Source organism: Salvelinus fontinalis, chromosome 17 (genome assembly GCF_029448725.1).
Source record: "Salvelinus fontinalis isolate EN_2023a chromosome 17, ASM2944872v1, whole genome shotgun sequence".
Taxonomy (NCBI): Eukaryota; Metazoa; Chordata; class Actinopteri; order Salmoniformes; family Salmonidae; genus Salvelinus; species Salvelinus fontinalis.
The window spans coordinates 15,304,578-15,321,305 of record NC_074681.1 but is presented as its reverse complement, the minus strand read 5'-3'; the positions used below and the strand labels follow the sequence as shown (position 1 = coordinate 15,321,305).

At 45.7% G+C, this 16,728-nt stretch overlaps 1 protein-coding gene across 4 annotated transcripts in view; it reads right to left on the bottom strand.

Moving 5' to 3' along the window:
- The window catches only part of mmp16b (matrix metallopeptidase 16b (membrane-inserted)), a 43,984-nt gene extending 31,017 nt beyond the window's left edge, over positions 1-12,967 (bottom strand). For 2 of the 4 annotated variants that reach the window (XM_055866275.1, XM_055866277.1), the window contains exons 1-2: positions 12,352-12,967; positions 4,319-4,467 (exon numbers count right to left, since the gene is read on the bottom strand). In XM_055866275.1, the coding sequence (XP_055722250.1) occupies positions 4,319-4,467; positions 12,352-12,480 (278 nt within the window). In that variant the 5' untranslated portion in view covers positions 12,481-12,967. The remainder of the gene's footprint in view (positions 1-4,318; positions 4,468-12,351) is intronic. The other 2 variants (XM_055866276.1, XM_055866274.1) reach the window with 2 other exon arrangements.
- Positions 12,968-16,728: the final 3,761 nt, after the last annotated feature.

Sequence of the window (16,728 nt, the reverse complement as noted above, 5' to 3'; positions counted from 1 at the left end):
TTGTGTTCCTATTTTCCATTGGTGTATTCAAAATATAATGAGTACTTTTAAGTGTCAGGGAAAATGTATAGAGTAAAAAGTATAATATTTTCTTTAGGAATGTAGATATTTGGCTAATGAGTATGTAAACCTCTGACTTCAACTGTAGATGAAAGATCAGGAGGAGGAGAGAAGAGACAGGAAGAAACAGATAAAATAAATATGACTGGGATAGGCAGTAAATGATCTCATAAATTTCTCTCTCTCTGTTACCTATCATGGCCAATGGCACTGCTGCCCAACCATGTGCGACAATTGTATATTTTTCTATGGTTGTCAAAAAGATATATTGATATATTCAGTCCCATTCTGTTTTTAAGTAATGAAAATGGTTTATTGTGATTTAGATGACTCAATGGTCCTCAATGTGAGTGTACTATAGATGTGTTTATATGTGAATGTGTCCGTGTAACTCAGTAACCCAATGGCGCCGACAGAGATGCTTCTTCGCGTTCTTAGGAAATTATGCAGTATTATAATTTTTTTATTCATTATTTCTTACATTGTACCCCAGGAAATCTTAAGTCTTATAACATACAGCCGGGAAGAACTATTGGATATAAGAGCAACGTCAACTTACCAACATTACGACCAGGAATACGACTTTCCCGAAGTGGATCCTCTGTTCGGACCAACACCCAGGACAATGGATCTGATCCCAGTAGGCGGCCCAAAACAACGATGCCGCAGAAGGGGCAGACGGAGCGGCCTTCTGGTCAGGCTCCGTAGACGTGCACATCACTCACCGCTCCCGAGTATACTACTCGCCAATATCCAGTCTCTTGACAACAAGGTAGATGAAATTCGAGCAAAGGGTTGCCTTCCAGAGAGACATCAGAGATTGCAACATTCTCTGTTTCACGGAAACATGGCTCTTTCCGGATATGTTGTCAGAATCGGTTCAGCCACCGGGCTTCTCCATGCATTGCGCCGACAGAGATAAACACCTCTCTGGGAAGAGGAAGGGCGGGGGTGTATGCTTTATGATTAATGACTCATGGTATAATCATAACAACATACAGGAACTCAAGTCCCTCTGCTCACCCAACCGAATTCCTTACAATCAAATGCTGACCATTTTACCTACCAAGAGAATTCTCGTTAGTTATAGTCACAGCTGTGTACATTCCCCCTCGAACGAACACCTAGACGGCCCTCAAGGAACTTCACTGGACACTATGTAAACTGGAAACCATATATCCGGAGGCTGCATTTATTGTAGCTTGGAATTTTAACAAAGCAAATTTGAGAACAAGGCTACCTAAATGCTATCAGCATATTGATTGCACGACTTGCAGGTCTAATACTCTTGATCACTGCTACTCTAACTTCCGCGATGCATACAAAGCCCTCCCCCGCCCTCCTTTCGGAAAATCCGACCACGATGCCATCTTGCTCGTTCAGTCTTATTGGCAGAACCTCAAAGAGGATGTACCAGTGACGAGAACCATTCAACGCTGGTCTGACCAATCGAAAGCCACACTTTAAGATTGTTTTGATCACGCAGACTGGAATATGTTCCGGTCAGCCTCAGAGAACAACATTAACCTATACGCTGACTTGATAAGTGCGTTTATTAAGAAGTGCATAGGAGATGTTGTACCCACTGTGACTATTAAAACCTTCCCTAACCAGAAACCGTGGATGGATGGCGGCATTCGCGCAAAACTGAAAGTGCGATCCACCGCATTTAACCATGGAAAGAGGTCTGTAAATATGGCTGAATTTAAACAGTGTAGTTAATCCCTCCACAAGTCAATCAATCAAGCGAAATGCCAGACAAGGGACAAGGTGGAGTCGCAATTCAACGGCTCAATATCGAGACGTATGTGGCAGGGTCTACAGGAAATCACAGACTACAAAAATAAAAACAGCCACGTCACGGACGTCGACGTCGCGCTTCCAGACGAACTAAAACACCTTATTTTCCCGCTTTGAGGCTAATACAGTGCCACCGTCGCGACTCACTAACAAAGACTGTGTCCCCCCTCTCCTTCTCCGTGGCTGACGTGATTAAAACATTTAAACTTGTTAACCCTCGCAGGGCTGCTGGCCCGGATGGCGTCCCTAGTCCTCAGGGCATGCGCAGACCAGCTGGCTGGTGTGTTTTACGGACAAATTCAATCGCTCCCTATCCCAGTCTGTTGTCCTCACATGCTTCAAGATGGCTACCATTGTTCCTGTACCCAAGAAGGCAAAGATAACTGAACTAAATGACTACCGCCTGGTAGCACTTACTTCTGTCATCATGAGGTGCTTTGTGAGGCTAGTCAAGGATCATATCACCGCCACCTTAGACCCACTTCAGTTTGCATACCGCCCCAACATGTCCAAAGATGATGCAATCACCATCAAACTGCACACTGCCCTATCCCATCTGGACAAAAATAATACCTATGTAAGAATGCTGCTCATTGTCTACAGCTCAGCATTCAAACCCATAGTACCCTCCAAGCTCATCAAGCTGGAGGCCCTGGGTCTCAACCCAGCCCTGTGCAACTGGGTCCTGGACTTTCTGACGGGCCGCCCCCAGGTGGTGAAGGTAGGAAACAACATCTCCACTTCACTTACCCTCAATACTGGGGCCCCACAAGGGTGTGTGCTCAGTCCTCTCCTGTACTCCCTGTTCACCCACGACTGCGTGGCCATGCACACCTCCAACTCAATCATCAAGTTTGCAGACGACACAACAGTAGTGGGCCTGATCACCAACAACGACGAGACAGCCTACAGGGAGGAGGTGAGGGCACTCGGAGTGTGATGTCAGGAAAACAACCTCTCACTCAACGTCAACAAAACAAAGGAGATGATCGTGGACTTCAGGAAATAGCAGAGGGAGCACCCCCGATCCACATCGAAGGGACAGCAGTGGAGAAGGTGGAAAGTTTTAAGTTCCTGGGCGTACACATCACAGACAAACTGAAATGGTCCACTCACACAGACAGTGTGGTGAAGAAGGCGCAACAGCGCCTCTTCAACCTCAGGAGGCTGAAGAAATTTGGCTTGTCACCCAAAACCCTGACAAACATTTACAGATGCACAATCGAGAGCATTCTGTTGAGCTGTATCACAGCCTGCTATTGTAACGGCTTTCCTCCTCCTCTTCATCCGAAGAGGAGGAGCAGGGATTGAACCAAAATGCAGCTTCGTGATATGACATGATATTTATTTAAACAAGACGAAGACGAACACGAAAAACACTTGGAATGAATTACAAAATAATAAACGATGTAGACAGACCTGAACTAACGAACTTACATATAACGAAGAATGCATGAAACAGGAACAGACTACATAAACCGAACGAACGAACAAACAAACCGAAACAGTCCCGTGTGGCGCAACGTACATAGACACAGACACAGGAGACAACCACCCACAACAAACAATGTGAAACCTTAATATGGCTCTCAATCAGAGGAAATGAAAACCACCTGCCTCTAATTGAGAGCCATATCAGGTCCCCATAAACCAACATAGAAACACAAAACATAGACTGCCCACCCAAACTCACGTCCTGACCAACTAACACATACAAAAACTAACAGAAAACAGGTCAGGAACGTGACAAGTATGGCAACTGCAGCGCCCACAACCGCAAGGCTCTCCAGAGGGTGGTGCGGTCTGCACAACGTATCTCTGGGAGCAAACTTCCTGCCCTCCATGACACCTACAGCACTGATGTCACAGGAAGACCAAAAAGATAATCAAGGACAACAACCACCCAAGCCACTGCCTGTTCACACCGCTATCATCCAGAAGGCGAGATCAGTACAGGTGCATCAAAGCTGGGACCGAGATAGAAGCTGTTTTTCAATCTCAAGGCCATCAGACTGCTAAACAGCAATTACTAACTCAGAGAGGCTGCTGCCTACATTGAGACCCAATCACTGGGCACTTTAATAAATGTATCATTAGTCTTTTTAAACAATGCCACTTTAAATAATGCCACTTTAATAATGTTTACATATCTTACATTACTCATATCACATGTATATACTGTGTTTTATACCATCTACTGCACCTTGCCTATGCCGCTCGGCCATCGCTCATCCATATACTTATATGTACATATTCTCATTCACCCCTTTAGATTTGTGTGTATTAGGTAGTTGTTGGGGAATTGTTAGATTACTTGTTAGATATTACTGCACTGTCGGAACTTGAAGCAAAAGTATTTCACTACACTCGCATTAACATCTGTTAACCATGTGTATGTGACCAATAAAATTTGATTTGGTGTGTGTGTCCGTCTGTTTGTGTATGTGTGTCTACTCACTCTGTGGTCCTCTCATCCAGTGTCCCTGTAACATTGAGGCCGTAGATGCGCTGCATGGCTGCGATGGCTTGTTGCATGGTCTGGGCTGAGCGCAGGACAGCCATTCTGGGGTCTGTGTGGGGAAGGTAGCCATACTTCTGTAGCCATCCCTACAGGAGAAAGGGAGGGAGGAGAGAGGGAGAGATTCATGCATTACTGTCCTTATTCATATCTGAAAGAAAGCTGACAATGCTGCTATTATATTGTTATTACATGAGTTATAACAAAGCTACATTTTGGTAATCGTAACCGAGAGAAATGATAGGGAGAAAGGTCTGTCCTTGTTCATAAAGTCTCTAGTATGAGTCAAACTGATCTCTGCATCAAATACATTTTTATTTGTCACATGCGTCGAATACAACAGGTGTAGACTTTACTGTGAAATGCTTACTTACGAGCCCTTTCCCAACAATGCAGAGTTAACAAGTTTTTTAAAAACATAGTAAAAATGAAATAGTAACACAAAATATTTAATAACGGAAGAGCGGTACCGAGTCAATGTGCAGGGGTACAAAACAGTGAATGTGTGGTATGTGTGTGGAGGTAGAGTCTAGTGAGTGTGCATAGAGCCAGTGCAAGAGAGAAGTGTTTTTAAAGCGGGTCAATGCAAATAGTCCGGCTGTCTATTTGATTAACTGTTCAACAGTCTTATGGCTTGGGAGTAGAAGCTGTTCAGTAGCCTATCATACAGGGAATCTCTGCATCATACAGTTCAGGTTCATAATTGATGGAGGACTCTTTGGATAGAAGTACCTCTGTTCCAACCTGAACATTGTTAGCCACATCCAACAGTATCCAGAGTTACAGTAACACTTGTTTTCTATAACCACCACCGCTCCAAGCTGCCACCCACACACAGTGACACTGACAGAGAAAGGGCCTAGTTCAGGTTCATATTTTCTGCATATTAAGATGGACAAAAGTCCAGTATTCAAGGATGAACATTGTAACCCATATGGCTATGCCCAGTTACCCACATCATTTCCAGTAACATTCACTCAGTGTTTCTGCCTATAACCAACACAGCTCAAAGCTGCCGCCCACACAGAGTGACACTGCCACTCCTTCATTCAGTAGAGATTGAGTGTCGACCAGGGGTCATTGTTAGATCCTATCCCCGTTGATGGGATCCGAGAGCCACGAGGCAGCTAGGCAGGCGGCCACGCTCCACCACAGCTGTCTGCACGCCAACCAGCTGCTGTTGCCTCGCCATCACCATCATTACCCATCCTATGAGATGCTCCCGCTAATCCTCCATATATCTCTCTCTCCCTCAATCCCTGTATCTCTATCTCTCCCGCTCCGCTCCTCATTGAGCCAAACACATTGTTGTTGTTTGTCCATCTTTCCACCATCCCTTAATAATATGTAGCCAATGGTTGGTTAGTTGGTGGGTTGGTTGGGTTGGTTGGGTTGGTTGGGTTGGTTGGGTTGGTTGGGTTGGTTGGTTGGTTGGTTAGTTGGTTGTTTGCTTTGTCTGTGTATAGCTAAGGCCCAGGTTCTGGTTCCCAGGACTGAATAAGGAATTTGATTGTGCCATTTGACTTGGGATGGGATGAGAGAGAATAGCCTATGGTAGGCTAGGCCTATGCAGAGAATATGACAGCAGCAATTAATATGGTACAAGATATTCAACCCTATCCCATTACGCAACTTGGATCACATCTTAATCTGCACAACCATAAACCCACCAAATTTCCCTTGACAAAGAATAATAGTTTATAGCATAGTAGTCCCTTGCAAAAGTATTCAGACCCCTTGGATTTCTTCACATTTTATTGTGTTACATAGTGGGATTCATTTTTTTCTCAACAATCTACACAAAATAACATTACAAAAATGTAATAACTAAAATATAGTCGTTGCATAAGTTTTGAGTCAATACATGTTAGAAACACCTTTGGCATCAATTACAGCTTAGAGTCAGTCTTCTTGGGTAAGTCCAGTGGTGTAGCAGAGGGTATATGCAGGTATAAGCCATATACCCACTTTCTTTTGTGGGCATTGCGTATACTCACTTATTAAGCCCCACGATGCGTATCAAAGTAGTATAGTGGAGATATAAGACATATCAATTAATAAGGCTGATGGAACAGATCAGAATGTTTAGCTTAAAAATGTTGACATTTCACATTTTAAGTGCAGCAATGTGCACATGGCAGTAGGCCTACGCGCAAATGTTCCAAAATACAATTTGAAAAAACATTCTAAAATGCGCAACACACATGCTAGAGGTTTCATGGACAGAGATTGAAATATCCATTAGAAATGTAGAAAGAGAGGAGATCTAAAGATGCTACAACGATCATGGGTTGCTAATATGACTAGGATAATGCCTTTTGCTGCTAGACAATGAAAAGTTGATTTGAGTCTTTACTAAATAATTGCTTCCACCTTTCTATGGTGGAATTTTGTCTATAGGTGACTTTAAAGCAAGGTAAGACATTAAGTAAAAGGAAAAATATAGCGATGCTAATGATAGGCCTAACCGTCTTCTGGTAGATGGAAAGTCTTTCCCAAAAACCTTCTCAATTAAATGTTAACTAGCTACAAAGTAGCCTATGCCTACCTGGCAGAAAGATTTTGTGATTATTTGCATCAATCCAGTGGCCATTTGTTTTACAAACTCCATCTCATGTGCGTTATAGAAAGAACCAAACAACAGTGCTAGGTTCCTGAAAGGGAGACCACTCTTTAAGTCTTATTTTTCCCAGACCTAAAAAGTGGTCTCCTGATGTGGTTTAAGCATTGTTGTGGACTTAGAAATACAACAAAATTGGATGTTCTATGTAAAAAAAAACGTGCTTTGAGTGTAAAAACCTGGGAAAATGTAAAAAAAATCTGAAACCTGTGAATTTCTGAATCAGTTGACATCCTAATTTATCTATTTCAATAGTAGGCTGGCACGCCCTGATCTGTTTCACCTGTCTTTGTGATTGTCTCCACCCCCCTCCAGGTGTCGCCCATCTTCACCATTATCCCCTGTGTTGTTATACCTTGAACCCGCCCGCCTGACCACTCTGCCTGCCCCTGACCCCGCCTACCGTCCTGTACCTTCGCCTCTGTTGCTGTAATAAATATTAATAATTCGACACGGTCTTCATTTGGGTCTTACCTGATCCTAAAAGCAAGAACTGGCCATGACTGACCCAGCAGACCCGTGCCAGCTGCGCGACGCCATCTCCTCCCAAGGAGCCACTATCGGGAGGCACGAGGAACTGCTTCGTAGCCTTATGGAGGTGGTCCAAACTTTGGTTGATAGCCATGACCGGGCATTGGACGGTTTGCTGGAGCAATTCCTCGGGTTGTCTGGGAGGCAGCCTAGCACGGTGGTAACCCCACAGCTCCTCAGTAACCCCACTGCTAACAGTGCCGTCTCATCGGCCACTCCACCTTCTCGGTGGAGAGTCGAGCACCTGTCGGGCATTTCTAGCTCAGTGTGCCCTCATTTTCGAGCTTCAGCCCTCCTCCTTCCCCTCGGATCGCTCCAAGATAGCCTATCTCATCACGCTGATGTCCGGGAGGGCTCTCACCTGGGCTACTGCTGTATGGGAACAGCAGCCGGCCATATGTGTTAGTATGGAGGGATTCAGACTAACCGTTCTCCGGGAGAGAAGCTACCCGGAGGCTAATCCAGCTTCGGCAGGGCTTCTGCAGTGTAGCTTACAATACGGTGGAATTCCGCAAGTTGGCAGCGGAGAGTGTTTGGAACCAGGAAGCACTGTTTGATATGTTCCTGCACGCGTCTCGGGGGAGGTCAAAGACGAACTTGCTGCCCGGGAGTTACCAGGGATCTCAATTCCCTTATCGCTTTGACCATCCGAATCGATGGGCGACTAAGGGAACGATGGAGGATGAGGAGATTAGATTTTACTCGCACGCCCAAGGATCCCACCTTGCCTCCGAGTCAACTTGGAAGCTCCCGACGGTCTCGTTGCCAAGAGGACCAATGATTCCCGACTTGCCCCGAGGGCTGCCCGAAGACGGCCGACTCACTGCTTCCTGAGCCTATGCCACTAAGCAGAGCTGGGTTGTCGCCAGGGGAACGGAAATACAAGATCAACACGAAGAGTTGTCTGTATTGCGGGACTCTTGGTCATTTTGTGTCCTCTTGTCCTCTAAAGAAGCCAGGCTCACCGGTAGGAGCAAGGACTCTGGTGGGCCATATGGAGAACATTCCTGCTTCCCCTGCTCACACCCATTTTCATGCCATTCTACTGTGGGGAGACCAATCCAAATCTCTCCGGATTCTCATTGACTCTGGGGCCGACGAGAGTTTTTTGGACGCTACCCTGCCATTCCCATGGACGTTAGAGAGCTGGACGGGCGCTCTATAGGCCGAGTCACCCACAACACCACTCCCATCCACCTACGTGTGTCAGGGAACCACAGCGAGGCTATCCAGTTTCCTGCTCATCAAGTCCCTTCTGATTCCTGTGGTATTGGGATTCTCCTGGCTCCATCCACACAATCACCTCATTAACTGGTCTACTGGTGCCATCGTGGACTGGAGCCCGTTTTGCCACACTTATTGCCTGAAGTCAGCACAACCTGCCCCGGGACGTCTTCCTGGGGGCTCTGAACGTGCCCCGGACCTCTCCGCCAGTCCCGCGGAGTACCAGGACCTCTAGGAGGTGTTCAGCAAGGCCCGGGCGACGTCGCATCCACCGCATCGACCCTATGACTGCGGGATTGACCTTCTTCCTAGCACCACGCTTCCCCCGAGGACGTCTGTACTCTATCGGGACCGGAGACCAAGGTTATGGATACCTACATTGGGGACTCCCTAGCTGCTGGATCTATCCATTCCTCTTCCTCTCCCTCTGGCGCAGGCTTCTTCTTCATGGAGAAAAAGGACAAGACCTTGCACCCGTGCATTGACTACCGGGGACTCAACGACATTATGGTTAAGAACCGTTACCCGCTACCACTCATCTCCTCGGCCTTCGAGCCGCGCCAGGGGGCCACTGTGTTTTCCAAGCTGGATCTACGGAACGCCTACCATCTGGTGCGGATATGAGAGGGGGACGAGTGGAAGACCGCCTTCAACACGGCCAGTGGCCACTACGAGTATCTGGTCATGCCCTTTGGCCTCACCATGCCCCTGCTGTGTTCCAGGCTCTGGTGAATGATGTTCTCCGCGACATGTTGAGCCAGTTCATCTTCGTCTACATTGATGACATCCTCATCTTCTCTTGCTCTCCTCAAGAACACTTGCTCCACGTCCGGCAGGTCCTTCAACGCCTTCTGGAGAATCAGCTGTTTGTGAAGGCAGAGAAGTGCGAGTTCCATCGCTCCACCACCCCCTTTCTGGGTTACATCATCTCTGCTGGGAGTGTCCAGATGCCGGGAAGGTGAGAGCAGTGATGAAATGGCCTCAGTCTACGACCAGGGTGCAGCTGCAACGTTTTCTGGGATTAACCAATTTCTATCGCAGCTTTATCCGGGGTTACAGCACCCTGGCTTCCCCACTGTCAGCACTCACCTCGCCCGAGGTTCCATTCACGTGGTTCCCAGCTGCTGACCGGGCATTCCGGGACCTCAAACATTGCTTCACCACAGCTCCCATCCTGGTTCATCTGGACCCATCTCATCAGTTCGTGGTGTAGGCCATGCTTCGGATGTCGAAGTTGGGGCTGTCCTGTCCCAGGGTTCTGCCCTTGACCTCAAGCTACATCCCTGCGCCTTCTTCCCCCATCGCCTCAACGCCACGGAAATGAACTACGATGTGGGGAATCGGGAGCTTCTCACGGTGAAGACGGCATTGGAGGAATGGAGGCACTGGCTGGAGGGGGTGGAACATCCGTTCATCATGTGGACTGACCACAAGAACCTGGAGTATCTCCGCACCGCCAAGCGCCTCAACTCCAGGCAAGCCAGATGGGCCCCGTTGTTCACACGGTTCAACTTCTCCCTCTCGTACCGGCCGGGATCCAAGAATGTCAAGCCGGATGCACTGTCCCGCCACTAAGGCCCACGACTACTACCCCGGAACCCGAGACCACCCGGTTAGCCCTCCTCAAGACCACCTCCAGGTATTGACGACAAGCGGATTGCCATCGGACCCCGGCTCCCCGGTATCGTCTCGGGCAGAAGGTATGGCTCTCCACCCGGGATCTGCCCCTCCGGGTGGAGTCTCGCAAACTGTCCCCCCGGTTTATCGGCCTTTCCCAATCTCCAAGGTCATTAGCCCCTCTGATGTTCGTCTTCTGTTGCCCTGTACCCTTCATATACACCCCACCTTTCATGTGTCCCGTATCAAGCCTGTGACTCACAGTCCCTTGTCTTCTATTTCCAGGCCCACCCCTCCTCCCCGTGTCACCGATGGCCGTCCGGCATACACGGTGAGACACCTCCTGAGGGTTTGATCATGGGGCAAGGGTTTCCAGTACCTGGTTGACAGGGAGGGTTATGGCCCGGAGGAGAGGTGCTGGGTCCCCGCTAAAGGCATCCTGGACCCAGCCCTCATTGCCGAATTTCACCGCCAGCACCCCGGTGCACCAGGTGGAAACCCTAGAGGAACCCCTGTCTTTTCCCAGGCTCTCTTTTTCTCGCCCTCCTGGTTTTTGACCCTTGCCTGTCTTGACCTTGAACCCACCCGCCTGACCACTCTGCCTGCCCCTGAGCCTGCCTGCCGTCCTGTACTTTTATTATTAGCCTACTTTTACAGTACAGCTTGGGTTGGCCTGACTGTGAAAGACCAATATGGGATTTATCATTTTAGGAGCAGAGCCTATGTCACTGTTTGTCATAGAATTTTTCAAACAGGGCGCCTTTCCCTCGCCACAGGGACCGTTTGGGAAATGTTTGTCAAAATTAGAGTATGCCCACTTCCACAATTAGAGTATACCTACTTCTCAGGCACCACTAAACCACTGGTAAGTCTATAAGAGTTTTGCACACATGGATTGTACCATATTTGCCCATTTATTCTTTAAAAAAAATATTCAAACATTTTCAAGAGGTTGGGGATCATGGCTAGACAGCAATTTCCAAGTCTTGCCATAGATTTTCAAGCAGATTTAAGTCCAAACTCTAACTTGGCCACTCAGTAACATTCACTGTCTTCTTGGTAAGGAACTTCAGTGTAGATTTGGTCTTGTGTTGTAGGCTATTGTCCTGCGGAAAGGTGAATTCCTTTCCCAGTCTCTGGTGTAAAGCAGACTGATGTCAGTTTTCCTCTTGGATTTTCCCTGTGTTTAGCTCCATCCCATTACTTTTTATCCTTAAACTCACCAGTATTTGCAGATATTAACCATACCCGTACCATGATGCAGCCACCACCTTGCTAAGAAAATTTCAAGCTATGCTTGAAATGTAATACTTGAATGAATTACTTTACAGTTGTTGTATGTATGGGGGACAGAGGAAGGGTTAGTCCACGTAACTTATGTGATTTGTTAAGCCACATTTTACTCTTGAAATAATTTAGGCTTACCTAAACAAAGGGGCTGAATATATAACGACTGTATTTTGGTTCAGAATGTTTTATTTATGGTAAAAAAAAAAAAAATCTCCCACTTTGACACTACAGAGTATTTTGTGTAGAATGTTGACAAAATATGACAAATGAATGCATTTTTATCCCAGTATAAAATGTGAAGAAATCTAAGGGGTCTGAACACGCAAGGCACTGTATGATGATAACAAATATTGCAGTGAGATCGAATGAGAGGATGGGCGCTGGACCATCTCGTTCATGGTCGCCCATCCTCCCTCTCACCCGCTGTACAAAGCAATGGGAAAAGCATAGGATGTTGTTCTTCTGACTTGTAAAAAAATATAGAACGGATAATAATTTCGACGTTCCATGCATCTTGAAACATGCATCAAATACAATGTTGCTATGTCATCTGGTCATGTTATGTGATAATGTAGCCAGATAAATAACAGCAACCCTCGTCCACACGCAATGTTCTGCCACTCGAGCACAGGAGAGTGCATTGTCATTTATTATGAACCACCGCGAAGCAATAGCAGGCCATGTATCTTACCTCAACGCTGAACTGGCGAAGCTCTTCTCCGGACGCGGCGCATAAAATCCACAGCAAGAAATGCAAGCAGAACGCTGTTGCGTAAAGACAATCCAATGGTTTTCTTTTAGAGGAGGATACTAAGGTCATAATGACCCGTTTTTCCCAAATGGGTTATTAGGAAAAACCGCACGTCGTCTGATTTTATTCGTGCGTCAAATGAAGAAAACCATCGGGCGAGCTGTCAAAGCCAAATTCCGAGACGTGCATAAAAGGACGGCCGCGGTGGTTTTGTCAACCGGATAAAGTAAACCCAGATGACATGTATTATCTTCTCATGTTAAGCTGTGATAGAATTCGGCATGTTAGCTCCACCGCCCCAGTCACTATTATTTACATAGCTGATTTAGTTTATCCAGCGGCATCAATGGCCATGTACAGTAAGCATACCCCCCGAGTCTACGCCTGCGCTATGATGTCTCCAGCAGCGCAACACTCCCCTTGACGGCGTAAAGACCAACGTCATTTAATGTACCCTGGTACAAAATTCTTTATGTACTGTGAGAATAGAAATAGCCCGAGACAGATAGAGCAATCATCCTTCAATATGCACCGATATCATTCAAGTATACACTATTAAACGGTTATAACAATGTCATGTAATAAGGGGCATATTAACAGTATTAATCATATGGCCTATTCATGAAGATAACATATGATATTCAGTGAGAAGAATGTCCCTTGCGGGTGTCGAACCTTTATCTCCCAGCTAAAGACGTGGGGTCATAACATGCCTACTTAGGCAAGGCTCATCACACTATCCCCTCCAGTCGGGAGAGCGTGTCCCCACGCTGCACTTTACCAAGTACTTCACGATTCACTATACCAAGTACCTCGCGTGTGCACTCCTCTCCAATGGCCCCCAAGGCACCATCCCACTCCTGCCACCAACGTAGCGATCGTTGCGAACGGCGACAGTGTAACGCCCATTGCCAGTCTCAAACACGGGTCTCCTAGCCCGTAGACCTTAAATGTTAACCCATTTGGAGGGGATCGTAAATCGTAACAGGCCTAGCTAGTCAATGTTCGTTACAGGCCTACCCTAACCCTGCTGTTGGCTAAAGAAGACAACACCACTCCAGGAAATACTAAATTAGCAGGTTCATGGTGATTGGTGAATTAATGCATGGAGACAAGAAACCTCAGCTGAGTACCAAGCTCAGGTTCTGCACGAGACAGAGACTGTACTTTAACCACAAGGTGGCAGTGTTCTATTGAGAAACAGGTTCCCAACTACTACTCAAATGGGGTCAAGAGAAATACACTGAGACAAGCCAAACATATCTTAATTAAATCATTATATGGTGTACAATATCCCCACCCTACTCATTAGATATTAACGATTAAAGAGGCCTTTAATCCAATAGGAAACCCTTTCAAAAGTGGTACACTAGTCATGTCCTGTTTCAATCCTTAAAAGGAAAATACTGCACAGTACAAAATGCCCTTCATATAGTACATACAGTTGAAGTCGGAAGTTTACATATACTTAGGTTGGAGTCATTAAAACTCATTTTTCAACCACTCCACAAATTTCTTGTTAACAAACTATAGTTTTGGCAAGTCGGTTAGGACACCTACTTTGTGCATGACACAAATCATTTTTCCAACAATTGCTTACAGACAGATTATTTCACTTATAATTCACTGTATCACAATTCCAGTGGGTCAGAAGTTTACATACACTAAGTTGACTGTGCCTTTAAACAGCTTTGAAAATTCCAGAAAATTATGTCATGGCTTTAGAAGCTTCTGTTAGGCTAATTGACCAAATTTGAGTCAATTGGAGGTGTACCTGTGCATGTATTTCCAGGCCTACCTTCAAACTCAGTGCCTCTTTGCTTGACATCATGGGAAAATCAAAAGAAACCAGCCAAGACCTCAGAAAAAAATTGTAGACCTCCACAAGTCTGGTTCATCCTTGGGAGCAATTTCCAAACGAAGATATCACATTCATCTGTACAAACAATAGTACGCAAGTATAAACACCATGGGACCATGCAGCCGTCATACCGCTCAGGAAGAAGACGCGTTCTGTCTCCTAGAGATGAACATACTTTGGTGCGAAAAGTGCAAATCAATCCCAGAACAACAGCAAAGGACCTTGTGAAGATGCTGGAGGAAACAGGTACAGAAGTATCTTTATCCACTATAAAACAAGTCATATGTCGACATAACCTGAAAGGCCGCTCAGCAAGGAAGAAGTCACTGCTCCAAAACCGCCATAAAAAAAGCCAGACTACGGTTTGCAACTTTACATGGGGACAAAGATCGTACTTTTTGGAGAAATATCCTCTGGTCTGATGAAACAAAAATAGAACTGTTTGGCCATAATGACCATTGTTATGCTTGGAGGAAAAAGAGGGAGGCTTGCAAGCCAAAGAACACCATCCCAACCATGAAGCACGGGGATGGCAGCATCATGTTGTGGGGGTGCCTTGCTGCAGGAGGGACTGGTGCACTTCACAAAATAGATGGCATCATGAGGCAAGAAAATTATGTGGATATATTGAAGCAACATCTGAAAACATCAGTCAGGAAGTTAAAGCTTGGTCACAAATGGGTCTTCCAAATGCACAATGACCCCAAGCATACTTTCAAAATTGTGACAAAATGGCTTAAGGACAACAAAGTCAAGGTATTGGAATGGCCATCACAAAGCCCTGACCTCAATCCTATAGAACATTTGTGGGCAGAACTGAAAAAGCATGTGCGAGCAAGGAGGCCTACAAATCTGACTCAGTTACACCAGCTCTGTCAGGAGGAATGGGCCAAAATTCACCCAACTTATTGTGGGAAGCTTGTGGAAGGCTACCCGAAACATTTGACCCAAGTTAAACAATTTAAATGGCAATGCTACGAAATACTAATTCAGTGTATGTAAACTTCTGAACCATTGGGAATGTGATGAAAGGAAGCTGAAAAAGCTGAAAAAAATCATTCTCTCTATTATTCTGACATTTCACATTCTTAAAATTAAGTGGTGATCCTGACTGATCTAGACAGGAAATTTGTGTTTGGCTAAGGTGTATGTAAACTTCCGACTTCAACTGTATTTCTCTCTCGCTGTCTCTCTTTCTGGCCTACACACAAACACTTCATAGGTTCCGTATATATTAAAAAGTAAATGAAGCCATAGAAAAAGACAAATAAACAGACTCTGTTTAGATGCTTCCTAGTGTTCATAGAACATTTCTGATGGTGGTCGGGTGAATGTTTAGATACTCCAATAGCAGTCTATTTTAAACCAACACACTCCATGGAACATCACCCCAAATCTTTTACACCTTTTCATGATGAAATGCGATTGATTACTCACAATACTATATGATGGACATTCTGTACTGTGCCGTATTTAAGGGTTGAAACAGGACATGACTAGTGTACCACTTTTGAAAGGGATTCCTATTGGATTAAAGTTAGCAGGTTCATTAATTTACTCTGAATGTTTATTGAATAACCCAATGGGCTGCTATGGAGACCACATGCTCTAACAAGAGCTGCATTGGCCTGGGGAGATCGTTGGGAAAGGGTAAAACCACCACCATGCAATGGAACATGTACAGTACTGTGCAAGTCTAGTTTCACCGTCTCAGCACAAAAGTGTGCACACGCCAGAGTACCTGCATATTCTATACCATTAACTATCCACCACAAAACACTGTTGTTGCCATTAACAGTAGCGGAATCTACCAGTAAAATATTGCTCATCTTGTGAAATAAGTCCCCATTGCGCATTCAAATATTAGCTAGCCTTAGCTGTGTGAACACAATGGAAACGCCTTGAGGAAAGCAGATGCTTTAGAGATATCAGGTGGTGCACTGTAATCTCTGCAGCTCTGCTAATTACCTCCTCATTCATTGGCATTAGGCTGTTTGTTCACCATGCCTGGAGCCATCTTATATCACTGTATCGTTGACACAGCCTGGTTAAACCAGACTGAATGATGCCCTCAGCATTTGTGAATGAACCATTTGAGTATTCAGTCTGGCTTCACCAGGCTACCACTGACAACAAGATTCAGTTAACACTTTCAGCACTTCAAGTCTGCTGTGTTTGCACACTACATTTTAGTGTTATCCTACAGTTCTGAAAAGAAAAGGGCCCAAGGCTGGAACAACAAAACCTAAAGGTAGGAACAAGAAAACCTAGAGGTAGGAACAAGAACTGCCATCTTCTTGTAATGCTCATACAAACCAATGGAATGGGCGTAACCCAATGTACCTCTCCCCCTGTATACTGGTCATAAAAAATATTCACGCAAGTAGACAGCTGATTTGCCAGCTCATCCTCCTCTAGGCCACTGATTGGCCAGCTCATCCTCCTATTGTCCAGCT